General features: G+C 42.0%; 1 protein-coding gene across 6 annotated transcripts in view; it reads right to left on the bottom strand.

Moving 5' to 3' along the window:
- The window catches only part of ZMIZ1 (zinc finger MIZ-type containing 1), a 318,248-nt gene that overhangs the window by 49,768 nt on the left and 253,206 nt on the right, over window positions 1-15,274 (bottom strand). For all 6 annotated transcript variants that reach the window (XM_009275432.2, XM_009275436.2, XM_009275435.2 and 3 more), the window contains one exon: window positions 7,203-7,347. In XM_009275432.2, coding sequence (XP_009273707.1) covers window positions 7,203-7,347 — 145 coding nt within the window. The remainder of the gene's footprint in view (window positions 1-7,202; window positions 7,348-15,274) is intronic.

The raw sequence follows: 15,274 nt of genomic DNA, 5'->3' as shown, positions 1-15,274 counted from the left end.
CGGAGCGGGCCGGGCAGGGCAAGGGGGAGCCCGGGCAAACGACTTCTCCGGTGAGGAACGGCTGCGCTTCGTGGCACACGCAGGGCAGGTCTGAGAAACGTCTCCCCGAGCCGCCTCCGACACTCTGCCTGTCAAAGTTGTTTGGAAATGCTGTTGCCGACAGAGTGACACGGGCAAACAAACCATCACATCGTATCTCCCCTGACGTGGTAAGTGGGAACGGAGAGCATAAACAGACCGTGGTACCTTCCCCGCGTTCTCAGCTTGGTGGAGACGAGGACATTCAAGAAGATGCCCCGGCTGGTGTGCTAGTCCTCATTCCTGGAACAGCCCTCTCGCGGGAAGAAACCACCGATTCCTGCTAAAGGCACTGTCAGTATCTAATTAATGTCACCGACCCATCGGCACAGGTTGTTGATGTGCTCTTGTCTATTGAGCGGGCTTTGTTGTCATCTCTAGCGAAAACCAGTCAGGAATGTTTTAGCAAGAAATTCTAACTCATTTTATTTTAGGGAAACCATTAGAAAAGCCCTCCATCACTGCAAATAGTAATGACTATTTCCTTTTCTTCCCACTGTGATACTAAAGAGACTTGAGAACCCAAGTGTATGGGAATAGCAGGGATAAAAAAAAATGACAAAATCGTGTATCAGGAATTCACTCCTTTTGTAATCTATTTACGGGGAAATCCTGTGGAGGGCCACATTTTCATCTAAGTGAACGAATGACAGACACGTGTAAAGAAAAGGCATCAAGAAAAATACCAGGTTTTAGACAAAATACACATCCGTGCTCCTGTCGCCAAATTATCCCAAAAGAACAAACATCTTTAAAAAAGACAAGGTATTTGCCATCATTTATGCCAGTGATTTTTTTTTTTCCCCCCACTCCACTGAAAATTGAAAACGTCGCCAGACTGTAAAACTCCCTCCCTGCTTAGAAGCCATGTCACCTCCTGGCAGGCGGGCTGGAGCAGGATGCTAACAGCGTGGGTAGCCAGCGAACAGCTACTCACACTGCACTCACCCTGCGTGAACCACGGGCTGTCCCTCCCCCAGCCCTTCGGTACGTGGAAAGGACTGCTAAACCTCACACGTGGACCTGACGCTGCAGTGGTTGAAGGGCACCGACTCAGTTCTGGTGGTTCCCTGTCCAAAGGTACTCAATCCAGCTAAAAGACTCCCGATGATTTTAATGAGTTTTGCATCAAAGAGCTAGGCAAAGTATAGCTTTCAGTGACACCACGCAGTTATCGTGCTGACAGTCAAAATTGGTAAAAACCAGGGGTGTTGCCACAGCTGAATGATTTTTAACTCCAGTGCCATCAGAAATGAGTTGGTTTCATTGAGAACAAGTGACAGAGGGAACCTTCCCAACACACTGAAGAGGAAAATCACCTAGACTCAGCACGAATCATCTGCTTTTGAGAGCAGCCCTCATGTAAAGAGCACGATACTATTGTGATTATCACTAAACAGTAAACTGCAATCAATTAGACATTTTCAGGAATTGGATGTTCAATATGGCCCAAACATGAAAATGATAGCTGTCTTTTCAAAGGCGTTAGTTATCGTATTTTAAAAACCAGCATAAACAGGACAAAGCCTGAGAAGGTCAGATTTTGCCTCAGTCAGCAGACATACCTTAAATAATATTTTCCTAGTCTTTATCAGGATTTTTAAAAATACCAGCTGACACTTTCTAATTAAAAAAAAAAAAATCACAAAACCCCAGAACTTTATCTAGTATATACAATGCTTAGAGGAAAAAACGTAGAGTACATAACACTTACATGTACTTATCAGAAAAAAAACCCACAAAAGTATAGTAGTTGTGTTGCTACATATTATTCTTATTGCAATAGCACTCACTTTGACTCTCTAATCAATACAGAAGGCCTATTTTCACAGCTATGCAAGGTGCTGTACACACAATAAAAGATGATCCTTATCCTATACCTTTTACCAAGCATGTGAAGAATATATATTTGAAGAGAAGTTACGCTGCCCATTATTGTTTTCAGAGATTACATCTCTCAGTCTCTCCTGTTACCACAAGAATTGACCACAAACTTATCTCACCTAAAATGAAATGCAGGTTTTTCACATGAAAATATTACAGGTTTCATTATTAACAGCTAATGGTTACAACATTATCAGTTTTCAACTACAGTACTAATCATTTGCTTTTAGCTTCAACATTCTTTCAAGATTTTCTTCCACCTCCTCCCCATAATCAGTGTATGCGCTAAAACTAGTATCAGTGGTTTCACTTAGAGGACAAGATGGGCAAACAAGTCTTGGGACAGTCTTTTCGAGCAATTAGTTTTGTCTTTACAATGCTTAGAGCATCAGGGGCCTCACTTAATACTGTTCTGAACAAATCTTGAGGGTTTTTTTTTTTTCTTTAAGAAAATGGCACTTCCGCAGAAACACTTTCAGATTGTGAACTTTTCCCTTATTTTCTCCTGACGGTGGATTTTAACATTTCTTGGCAGAATGGAAGACAGAAGAAAGAGAGAGGCTGCTCTTGCAGATTCAGGAGTAACACAGGTTGCTTTACTGGGTATATTCTCTTATATTAGGGATTTACCATCTGTTCAGTCCCTAATTATATTTATTTCACAACTTCACAAACAGAAAGATGAAAAGGCTTTGAAACAATCTTATCTTTCACCTAAAGAGTTTTGAATTCTTTTTCGAAGATTGTTCCTGTACGCCACAGCCACATGCAGTAATGAAGTGATCCCCGACTTCAAGCTGATGTATAAAACATGCACAACATGCTTGTTTTTGTAAAAGTGTGTATATGCTGCACCTGACCTTTCACTTCAACCATTTCTCTCATCCAGACATTTTTAAAGTGACTATCACCATCGGTCAAAGCCGCCTATGATGGCAAAATTGAAAAGGCAGCAACCTTTGCAGAAACTCTGACACTGTTTCTGCTGGTACGTTATAGCCAGATCACTCCTGATTCTTAACAAACGATGTAAGAGCCAATCCTAACCACGCAGTAAAAATTCAGACACAGAATTATCATTCTTTTCCAAGAGCTCCTACCAGTGTTGAAAGTTCAGCTCTTAGTAAAGTTTAAATTGGAAGAAAAAAAGGGACAAAACAAACACTAAAAATAAGCACCCTTGTAAAGCAAGTCTAACCAATAAAAGGTATTTATGGCAATTGCCTGAACATAAAACAGTAATGATAATAAATAAAGCACCTACCGTAATATTGAATTAGTACTTAATTTGATCTACTGTTTAATTTTCTCAAAACCTCTGGCACTAAGTAATTTGTGATAAAAGTAATTTTTTCTTCATATTTTTCATCCATCTTGACTGCCCTATACAGACATTACTACCCTTTGGTCACTAACTGCAAGACAGCTGGCAATTAATACAGAAGACCAAAATCTGGAGCAAGAGAGAAGACAGTAAGAACCCGATGAACACTCATGACAAGATACTGAACTGCAACTAGCAGCTGTCTATTTTCAGGTGTTTTTGTTGACAAAGTAAGCTTTACTACAAGCTATGCAGGAAATGAGAAGCGCCCTAGGGCTTGCACGGGTCAGATCCACCTTAAACTGAACTACAGTGCAATTCCTGCCGGGATCGACAGAAACTGTACCCATTTCAACCAAGGTTCAATTTGATCCACGTGTAAAGGTCCACCACTTAATGCAACGGAGTGTTAAGTAGGAACTCAATCAAAGCAAAGGAAGGTGTATGACGACAGTAATTTGTACTTGCATAACAGCATTTGCCAAAGACCTTAAATTAGTTTAAAAGTAAAAAATCAGCCACCTTGAGTAGTATCTGTTATTACAGACATTATGTCAGATTGGAAAACTACAACACAAAGAAGCTACATTACTCCCCGCAAGCTAGAAAGCGTGCAATTTCACTTCTATGCAGAAGGGCCAGCCCAAAGACTACCGGGTCTCCTCAAGTCCCCCATAAATCCTTTAAGTAGGACTTAAATTAGAAGTTATAGAGGATTACGGAGGTGGATAGGTCTCATACTGGTCCTTCAGTACAGGAGTGACGTTTACCCACATGAATCGGTAAAAAAGTCTAAAAATAAAACTAAAAAAACCCCACCCCAAAATCAGTGAGTCCCACATTCAAGTTTGAGCTATTATTACACTGCACTGAATTTAAAAAAAAAAAAAAAAAAAAAAAAAAAAAAAAAAAAAAAAAAAAAAAAAAAAAAAAAAAAAAAAAAAAAAAAAAAAAAAAAAAAAAAAAAAAAAAAAAAAAAAAAAAAAAAAAAAAAAAAAAAAAAAAAAAAAAAAAAGGTTGAGGGGTTTTTTTTGAGAATCCAGTGCTCATGCTGTTCATAAAGCACAGGAGTTTGCAGCCCAGCCAACCGCCCTACATTAGGAAGTAGGTATTTAGCTGAATTTTTGTTCTATATGCCACACTCAACCGTTCTGTTAATGAAAAACTAAATTTAGAAAGAAATTAGCACAATACAGTCCCTACTCTGAAAGCATGTTGCGTGTGTGCACATCCTTGTATGGCTTCTATTCTGTTCTCTCTGTTCATCGATCAACAGTATCACTATCAAAGCTCTCCTTGATCTGTCTACTTCAGTTTTCTCCCACAACTCAATTAGCTTTTTAAAAATAAAAGGTTGTCCCTAAAATGGGCCATACCTGAATTCCCTCCAGTGTACGTGCCCCCAGTTTCTTAAATATGAATCCTTAGATTTAGATTCTTGCGATACATTCTTGAGTCAGAATTTATTTTAACTAGCCGAGCCCTGTTTCAACTTTGAGACTAAGCAGCTGCGTTTCTGCAGTGCCAGGTACATTGGGATTCTAGTCCCTGACTAGAGTTCTGGGCAATTTTGTTGCTAGTAAAGTAACAGCAGAAAAAGCTCTGTGTGAAGTACTCAAGATAGTCCAATGACAGGGGAAGAGGTTTTTTTGTCTAGTGATATTCAGCAGCTGACATATATCCTATATCCCCTCTGTTAAGCTACATAAGGTTCTTGAATATGCTCTTGGTTGTTCTAATCTAATATCTAATTCTTTTACAAAACTTGAAGTAGCTGGCTACATTAGTATCTTGTAGGAAATGCAAAGCATACTTTTTTTTTTGTTGTTTGAATTCACACAAAAACCTTGTGAATTAGAGGTAAGATACTGCGAACTTTAATACTAAGCTTTTGACCTAAATGTAATCTAATGCAAATACAAATGTTGCTTCATCAACAACTTTTATCACTGGGATCGTACTTAATGGCTTTTCATCTTTTGTTTAATTCAAACAAACCTCAATTCTTCTTCACCCTATACTTCACTACTGTCTTACAGACTGATTACAAAACTTCCATGAAAATAAACAGTTCCAGTTGGAAAAAGAAGTTGGAGAGCTACAAGATGTCTCATTCTAATGTACCACCTGAGAGATTTTGAGCAGTCATGGCTATAGCTAAACTACAGATGAGACAACAGCGCACACCGAAGCAGCGATGCAGGTATTCCAAACCCCTAAGAGGCTGCTGCAGCTATTATAGATAAGAAGTTATGCCACAGAAATTATGTTTCTAGAGGGGCATCTCATGGGCAAACAGCAGTAATTTAGAACTGACGCCCAGTGTCTTCCTTAGTAAAGCATTTCAAGGGTAATACTTAATTTACAGGGACTGTTTGATACTGGGCAGGATGTTCTACTATTAGGTAGAATATTGGGTACCCCAGTATTGCCAGAAATGCTGGTATTTAGGTTTAGCAGAAGAAAGTATTTATTTTTTGACATGTGACAGAGTTTTAGTGGAAAACTGCCATGAAAGAAAAGAGTTGTGCCTATCTTATCTAATAATGTAGCACACAGCCTCTGTAAGATAGAACAGTGCTTTCATCCTTACTTTATAGACTCTAGGGGAACAGAGGCTAAAAGGCCGGATGAGAATCAGGCATCTAAAAACTACAAAACTACACCTAGGAGAGCGTATACACTGCACCACAATTTCTCTGCAGACTGGCCGCTAATTTCACCTCGGCTTCTGCAAAGCTTTCCCCCCAGGTGTAAAAATAAGTTATTTTAGAATAAAAGGTTTTCTGGGTTTTTTTAAGTGTGTTTACAATCGATCATTTCATAGGCAACTGAAAAAAGAGGCAATCCAGCTACTCTGAAAGTCAGTGATATTATACTAGTTATACTACAAAAAACTATTCTCAAGGGCTGTAATAAAAGGCATAACGTTTGCATGGTTTTCCCATAAATACAACAAAAATAAGGAAAAAAAAAAACCCCAACCCAAACCCAAAAGTGGTTTCCAGATGAATCCACACATGCAAATGCACTGGTACAAAGATGTCCCTAAGCTCCATTCTAACACAAAAGTTCAAGTTACTTACGCTACCATGGAATCTAGGTACAAAGAATTTAGCCTCATCCGCACTCTTGTAATCCTTTATGAACAAAAGTGCCCTACACTAAAAAAATTTATACTATTTGTGATTTCTTTAATGTGATGCTGAGGGAAAGAAAGCCTTAAAAAAACCTCCCGGAAACATAAAGCATGAAATGAACGTTTAATCCTGTCTACACTTACTCTTCAGCTTTTGCCTTGACCTAGGCTCTGCAGACAAGAAATACAAATACTGCTCCCCCACGTAATTTGGTAATCAAAGGCTTCACATCTTCAGCTTCTTCTAGTGTCCTTTAATGCTCACATTTTCTCTAAATTAACAGAAGTGCTTTGTGACCCTCACCTGATATAAGGTGGTATAGGACATTCTCCCATCTATGGCTATGCCCAGTATACAATTGCTTTGTATACAATGCATTTCTAAGGACACTTACAAAACAGAACATCAATGAAATGTTTTCAACCTCAAGAAAAGCCAGTTGTATTTAAATAAACAGTAGGAAAATGTCTGGTGAGAGACGTGGTACAAGTTCATCTCCAGGGCGCAACTTGAAGTTTGAAAGCAAGCCCACTTGATCTGAGCACAGATTTGAAGATGGAAGTGCCACTTCACCGTGCACCAGGCAATAGCAAAGACAAAACCTGAGTTTATTTAGTACTTGCTGTAATTACAGATTCCCTGTTGGCTGTAGTGCTGTTCAGTGCATGAAACAGTGTAGCTACCTCCGTCAAAGGTAACAAGCATTTCAATTAACAGATCTGTCATGCAGTACATCGGTACAGGCTGCCACTCCTACGGACTGGGCTGAGACTCACCTATGAGAGAGGGTGGGTTTCATGGAGCTCATAGAGTTCATGGGGGGTTGCATGGGTAGCTTCCCTGGAGGATCGTTCTGCCGGCTTTTCTGGTGGCGAAGCAGCAAGAGCCGTCCCAGCTCCTCACACCACGACGAAAGCAGCGCTGCGCAAACAGAACACAATGACAGTAAGCGCACAACTGAAGAACCGGCACAGCCGAGCGCAGATGCGAGCTACTGTAACAGGAGTCACAATCCCAACAGACAAACCCCAGGAGCAAAAAGCTTGTCCACGAACCACCACTCACATTATTATCCTATCAGACTGAGTCTGTAATTGCCCTACACTATCATTATAATGTTTTTACACAAGTTACAAACATTCTGCACAGCCCAGGAGGCACGAGAGAACTTGTCTGAGCTGAGCGGCACAGAGATGAAGAATGGATGAGGCACAAGGACATGGGATAACTGTGGTAAGTGAAAAGACGCCAAAGAATTCATTTCACACTAATAGAAACGTAACAAAAACATACAGAAGACATCATTCACAGAGGGGAGCAAAGAACAACAAGATCTCTTTTCTGTTCAGCTATTTTTGTGCAAAAGATTAATTGGAGAGGCACAAAGAGAAACCCATGTGCAGGAATTCATTTCCAAAACTGCTATCAGCTACCAGTCTTGAATAGATAAACAGGAGAATATGGCCACACTAATGTATGGATACAAAGTTAGGTACTTAAATCTGTATTTGACCCAGCACAACCCCTAAATGTGTATTTCCATTATGTGCCTAATCTTCTGGTCAATGAGGGTAATTCTGTGCTTACAGAAAAATCACGCTAATGAACTACCAAGATGCAGAGATTTCCTAGAGGGATGAAAAGCTTGCAACTCCCTCTGAAGACATGAAAGGGGTCATCATCCCTGAAAACGTGGCCTCTCCCTTACGCACCCACACTCAGAAAAGACCAGCCCCTGTTAGAGAAACCACCCGCTTTGTAGTAAGCAGAGCCCCAGAAAGTGACTGTGGGTGAAATCCGGCTCCCATGAGCGCACCCAGCCGAGACACCCCGCTGAAGCCTCCAGCAACACCCGTCTGAGCCTTAAAGCTGCCTGTTTAATTCCAGCATCAGAAGTGGCTCCGGTAAAAAGTCACCAAGGTATGACACAGTGAAGAGTTTCACCGGAACGAATTGCAAAATTCTGCAGTTGAAGAAACGTTCTCAGGTGGAAGCGCGGAACGAATTGCAAAATTCTGCAGTTGAAACGTTCTCAGGTGGAAGCACTTGGGGTTTTTCCTTCTTTAAAGCATGCTTTACAAAACCCTCAGAACAAGAAAATGCTTCGTATTTAATTTTTAACTAAGTGCTTAGTTAGGTGTTATGAACCGAACACAAATCAACAGATTGCACAAGTAGGTGAGAACCAGAAGGCTACTCAAAACCCAAGCTGCCACAGCGGTTCAGAGTAGGAGAGCTCTACATGTAATTTTAGGCTTGCTGGTTTAAAAGAGACAAGTGCAGAATTTTCTAAAATTGAGGCTTTTATTTTCATTTCTTATTTTTCTAATGGTTGTCTTTTCACCAAATAACATAATCATAAGCAGTAGCAAACTATCATTTCAGGGTACACCACCACCTTTTTCCAGTAGCTACTCACAGGTACTGTTAACACATACTTAGAACAAATTCCAAAGAGACTAATTGTAAAGTCGTATTTGTAGGGGGGAAAAAAGGAATCTGCTTTGCCAAGAACACCCACAAATACGATTTTTCACCAGTACGAGAAACAATCAGAATTTCTCAAGTTTAATGGCCACACAAGAAAAATACTTAAAGCCCGGGCCATTCCCGTGAATTAATCACACATTTGGACAAAGGAGAGGTAGTAATTTAATTGCATTTATCAAGCAGAAGGTCAAGAGCGGTGTTTAGGGAGGCATTTCAGAGCTCTGCTGTGACAAAAAGGGGACACCGCTTCTTTATGTAACTAAATATGGTCACTCGGAAATTGTCAGCCTCACATGTAGCCTACAGAAAGCATTCCCCCGAGCTCTGTGAAACGTTCCAGCACGAGTGTCAGTCTAAGCTGCTTCTCTATTAGCCAAGGAATCTGTCAACAAGCATTTGATCAAATTATACTCACCTTTTATCCCTGGCATATCATTACTAATGTGCCAGTGACAAAGACCCCCCCTCCCCCTTTTCCAGCTGCCTGGAGATACAAATCCCTGCCTCGCAGGGTTTCTTCCCACACACCACGGCCACTTGAGCTCTGAGAAACACGAACAAAGTGTTCTGCCGAACACTAAATGCAGCCGTCGCAGAGTAATAGTGGATGCTGAGCACTTCCACAACCGAGCGTAATTACTACAGTGTCAAATGGAAATCGTCCATGTTAAATGAGGCTTTGATGGGAGGAGGGAGCTGCTCCTTCTGCACACCTATACGCACTTGACAAATAAGATAAAAAGCAACAACCCGATGGGTCTGAGGGCATGTATCTGCAAACAAAAGCCAAACCTGCTTGGAAAAAAAGCAGAGTAACTCCCGGAAAAGGAATATGCCAATGAGATAGCATTGCTTTGGTGAGGTGAAGACAAGAGAAGATCTTAATGAGTTGTTATTATTATTATTACCAATATCGGATACACACGTTTATAAAGGTGCAGTGTAAACCGTCAAAGAACAAAGAAGTCCTCAAGATAAGCTGGATGGTTTCATTCTACAAGTCCTCTGGAGAGGACTCATGTTTTTAGAAACTAAGCGACTGCAGGTATAAAACGTAGCAAATTTACTCATCCCTATCACAGCACTCATTACAGAGAGGTTTAACCTTTCCTCCCCCGGGACATTTCAACTCATGTACCATGTATAATAATCGCTCTCTTCCCTGCGTCCGTGTTTGTGCATGGAATGAAAACAGAGATGTTTGTAGCCGCCTTAGGAGTTACCAGTCCCCCTCCACCCTGCTCAGCAGGAGCAAGAACCCTCTAACGGAGCCTGCTCTCCTCTGCTGCGAATGCTGGGGCGGTCTCCCTTCTCCCCTGCCCCATCCGCCTCCACTGCTCTGCTCTCCGCTTGGTAAGATGAATATATACCCCCCACACACATCTGGTACAGCTGGCTTCTGGAGAACATCACTTCCTGGGCTATTCAAGCAAGATGAAACAAACTCAAAATGAATTTACAGATTACACTATTCATCTTTAGTGTACTTAGTTACTGCTTTTTATGCTGACAGTATTAGGCACATCTCAACTCATTTACACTCAAAGCACGAGAAATTCAGTATCATACTATAATGAACAGATAAAGCAGCAAGCACAAAGGACAGCTACAGATGGTGCCAACAGTCAGTCTCTCCCTCTCATAGCACAGCCAAGCAGCTGCTTTTTCTCCCCCCTCTGCCCCTCCTCCTTGTACAACAGGAGCACAGATTTTGCAGATGGACCATCCACACCGTCTCTCACAGCCTCTTGCTGCGGCAGTTTAATGATCGGATTTAAATCGCGTTCCTGTGCTGCATTGCTACAATGCCCCTTGCATATAATGATGCCCCCTTCCCCCACAGCCTCTTGCTGCGGCAGTTTAATGATCGGATTTAAATCGCGTGCGTTCCTGTGCTGCATTGCATGCCCCTTGCATATAATGATGTGGCTTTCCTGCTTTCACATCGTGCGCCTGGTGGGGGGGGGGGGGGGGGGAAGGAAAAATCCTTAAACATGCACCCCACACACACCCCCGTACGCAGCCCAGGTGTAAAATACAACCTGGTAAATACATCAGAATTGACGTTTTCAACCCCTGTTCAGTCACAGAGGGCTCTGCCAGCTCATGCCAAAAGATGCATAATAATGGCAATCAAATGACGTGCTGACAGTTTAAGTGTATTCACACATTTATTTGGCTTAAAGGGACACACTCTGGGATGCTTGGTGCAATATTTGACCTACTTTTCTCCATTTGCAAAACCTGTATCATTCTTAATGGGATTGCATTTTACTTTAAGCGTTGATGTATATTCATAGGAATAGATCAATACTGATTTGCTACCGATGACTGCATTAAGAAACCAACACAGAAATGAACAGCCTCAGCTTTCACATTTGTGAAATAGAGAAAAACAGAAAGATTTAAAAATAAAGAGAAATTTCAATTACGAGGAGCCCAAGGGGTTTCCCTAAGGAAGCGAGAGAAAAAAACCTGTTCAGAGATATTCAGCTTGCTGCTACCCAGTCCCATTTTTGTTTCTCCCTTCTCTGAAGAGGACCAGACGTTGCAAGAGTGTGTCTCAGCACAGAATGTGACCAACCTCTCCTTAAAATACTCATAAATACTCCCACACACCCACAGTTGGCCACACTTTATGTCCTTCTGGATGCGTCCAATAGTTTTAAACACTTTCATTGAAAAAAATCATAAGACATGGCAGTGTATCCATGCTGGGATCCTGGGGACAAGGAAAGGGAAGAGGGCTGGAAGGCAAAGATTTATTTTTTTCCCCTTCAGCCTGAGTCACATTTCAAGCATTTCTCTGCAACCACAGAGCTAAGCCTTGCTTGAAAGAGAAAGGAAGCAATTGTTATTTAATCCCCCGCCTCTAGGAGCCAGGTCTTTAAGAACGTGCCAAATATCACAAGATTTGCGACACAATTATTAGGACCGGCCACATCCCCCAGTACTGTTCCTCTCCTGTGAGGGCCCTTTTGTGCCAAAAACCTGCCAGGCAGTATGGAAACAAAGGCCTCTGCTGCCCGCCCCATGGCACCTTCCTGTCCCTCAGAGCTGTGTGTGCCCATCACCTAGCAGTAGCATCACAACCGCTTCGGAAGCGCCGGGCCCTTCCATTAAGAAAACCAAGGAACTCAAGCTGGGGGAAGCCACGGATCACGCCCAGGCTGCCCATGCTACTTCTTACTTCTTGACGACAAATGATGCCGGCGTACTTGTAACAATTACGTGATGGATGCTGATGATGCAGCTTTGAGCTGCGATATAAACTGGATAGTTTATAGCCATGGCATCGGATATTGGTGCAGCCCATTACAATCCCTTTTGGGCCAGGGAACAGAAAGGGGAAGGAATACAGGCTAAGCGATCAATGTTACCCCACAGATTCACTAATGCATTTCATTAGCTGCATCCACACCAGCACCGACAGCTGCAATCCTGTAACTGACTGATTTAACTCGGTGCGGTGCAAAGTGCCGTAGTAAGCATCTCCGAGTGAATGAGCCAGTGGGCTCCCTAGAAAGCAAAATACAGAGAAGCACAGTGCTAATCTATTTACCTATTATGATACCCTAGTATTAGTTACAGCTTATCACCTCAGTAAATCGCCGCCTCTTGTTAGGGAACATGCTTAAAGGTGCAGCAAACTGTTATTTACAGGCAGACGCTGTATTTACAGCCACAAAGACAGGTGAGGAGGGGATAGGACAACAGCTCAGTAATTTCAATGCCTTCTGCTTCCCGGGAGACTGCTGGAGGAGCACAATAGGATTACCGCTTCCTTGCTGCAGTTAAGCTGCAGTAGATAGTTCAATAGGCAGACTGGCAGACCCATATTTCTTACTCACTGCAATGAAAATATTAGGAAAAAAGGAGGAGTTTGATTCGGAGAACTATCTGTTCAGCACCGTCTCGCTAGTTTGGTTTCGTGTCTCAGAAGGAAATGTGTTTGGCTGAAAAGATATTTACAGCCTAAGTAAGAAAATACAGCATTTTTTCACAGATCACATCCATTTATTTTATATTGCTCTTAGAAACAAATTCATATTTTTTACATGGAGAATTCCAGATAAGTGGAATTTGATTCGGAGAACTATCTGTTCAGCACCGTCTCGCTAGTTTGGTTTCGTGTCTCAGAAGGAAATGTGTTTGGCTGAAAAGATATTTACAGCCTAAGTAAGAAAATACAGCATTTTTTCACAGATCACATCCATTTATTTTATATTGCTCTTAGAAACAAATTCATATTTTTTACATGGAGAATTCCAGATAAGTGGAATACAGAGCTACCGAGGGCTTTCTATCCTCTTCTGTATAGACTGCAATCTAAATACAGTTTTTATAAATTATCCAGTGAGATAATTTGGTGGGGTGGGAAGGGAAGCAGAGAAGAGGAGGAGAGGAGTGGAAGTAACTATTGTTTTGGTTATTTAAGAATGTTATTCTTTTTCCACAGAAAAATGGAGACTATATACTGTTTGGAAAAATATATTAAAAATGTTAACTACCTAATGCTCAATGTGCTGTAGTATTAGAAAAATAACTTCAATTGCATTAAAAGGATGAAATCTTTGTCCACAATTTTGGGAAGCAGTAAATCGGATGTTTTCCTCATGTTTTAAAGCCATTTTGCTTTTAAAGAGCTGGGAAATGGAGAGAGAAGGAGAAACTAGTCATCCCAAACTATTTCAAGGATTGATTTTCCTCCAGCTGTCCTCCTCACACACTCCAGCAGAGCCTGGCAATGGCCGGCTAACCCGTCGGACAGTCAGTCAGGGCAGGAAAGTGAGGCCACAAAGGAAATAGGACGTAACTATTCATTAGGAGAGATTCAGAGTATGCGTGTTTGCCCCTCCTCTTCAGTTCTTTCCAGGTACCGCTATATGTCCTAACCCTGCGACAGACGAGCCCTACCCCTATCATTACACAAGCTTCTGCTCTGTATCTGCCTCAATGCCGAGAGCACAAAAGGAGTATATATAATGCCAATTACAAAGCAGAAGCAGTCATTTCTCAGCAGTCTGGCTGTTCAACATGGACTCGCAGCGGTTCCCACAGAGTCCACCCCTCCTCTCCGGCTGCCAGCAGATGCCCACTCCGCATGCAGGGGCCCACGGCATGGAGCCCATGGCACAGAGCCCGTGCTTGCTCCCAGGTGTTTGCTCCCACCTCATCCTGGGAGGCTTACACCCCAGCTGGCTGCTTTTTTGGAGCAGCTGAGGACTGTACTTGCTGTTCTCCATCAGGCAAAATCAGTGATGTTAGCTTAAACAGTCCAAGTAAACAAGTTGGATTAAACGGACTGATTTTATCTGAAGTTAAAAGTACCAACGCAAACCTGCTCCACTAGTAGAGTAGTGAGGAGAGCAAGTTGCATCTTTGGTAGCACCTGCAAATGCACACAGGTCGAAAAAGTGCTAGTCCCAGCGGCCGCACAGCGAACTGCGTGGAACTGAATTCCCCAGCAGAGCAAAGGGTGCGGCTGGCTCAAACCCTGCTTTGGGAGGCGTGAACTGCCCCGCTACTCCCAACAGGAACACAAAGTCAACAGCCATGGTTCAACACTGTGAAACAGGGTATGATACGTGTTTCTACCACTAATATCCAAGTAATGTCCTTTATCACCAATGCCTCCTTCATTACTATAGCTACAGCTGTCCCCTGCAGAAATACCCAGCTTTGCCCCGGTAGGGTCTAGAATGCAGTTATGTATTATCATTAAAAAAACAAACACCACGCCGGTTTGTAGCAAAATAGATAACGCAGGGAATGCCTAATTAAACGGAATGTAATATCTAATTAATTAACAGAGGTTTTATTCAATAAAAGCCTTACTGCAAACCTGAGAGTTATCTAGCATGTGCTTTCAAGGCTGCTGCATGAGAGTGACACCACATACAAGTCTGGTCTTGAATATGGGTCCAGCTTGCCTTGGCATACTTTCAGCTCTTTACAAATACCTCTCAAGACACACACACACATATATATAGGCTTTCCCAAAAGCTCCTGCCAATTGGAATAGTACATGCTGGAGACACAGATTTGAATACTGCTATCCTTATCCCATGACTTCAGTGGAACCGGGATTCCCCAATTTCCTTCTACACTTGCCAAAACTTGGCAGAGCATCTTACCAGATTCACTACATTAACTTTGAAGTAATACGTTACAACAGATAGCAACAAGGGCTCAATTTGGCAAGCACAAAACACTCTGCACGGATCCAGATAAAATACGTAAGCATCTCATTTAGGCTTAGCTGTACCCACGTTGCTACATCTGAAAACATGCCCCATTATAAAGAGAAGACAAAGCTGGTGAAAGGCCACCAATAAGTGAATCTTGGATACGGCTT

This window comes from Aptenodytes forsteri, unplaced genomic scaffold, assembly GCF_000699145.1.
Source record: "Aptenodytes forsteri isolate BGI_AS27 unplaced genomic scaffold, ASM69914v1 Scaffold353, whole genome shotgun sequence".
Taxonomy (NCBI): domain Eukaryota; kingdom Metazoa; phylum Chordata; class Aves; order Sphenisciformes; family Spheniscidae; genus Aptenodytes; species Aptenodytes forsteri.
The sequence above is the reverse complement of the archived record's forward strand: the minus strand, read 5'-3'. Positions and strand labels throughout refer to the sequence as shown.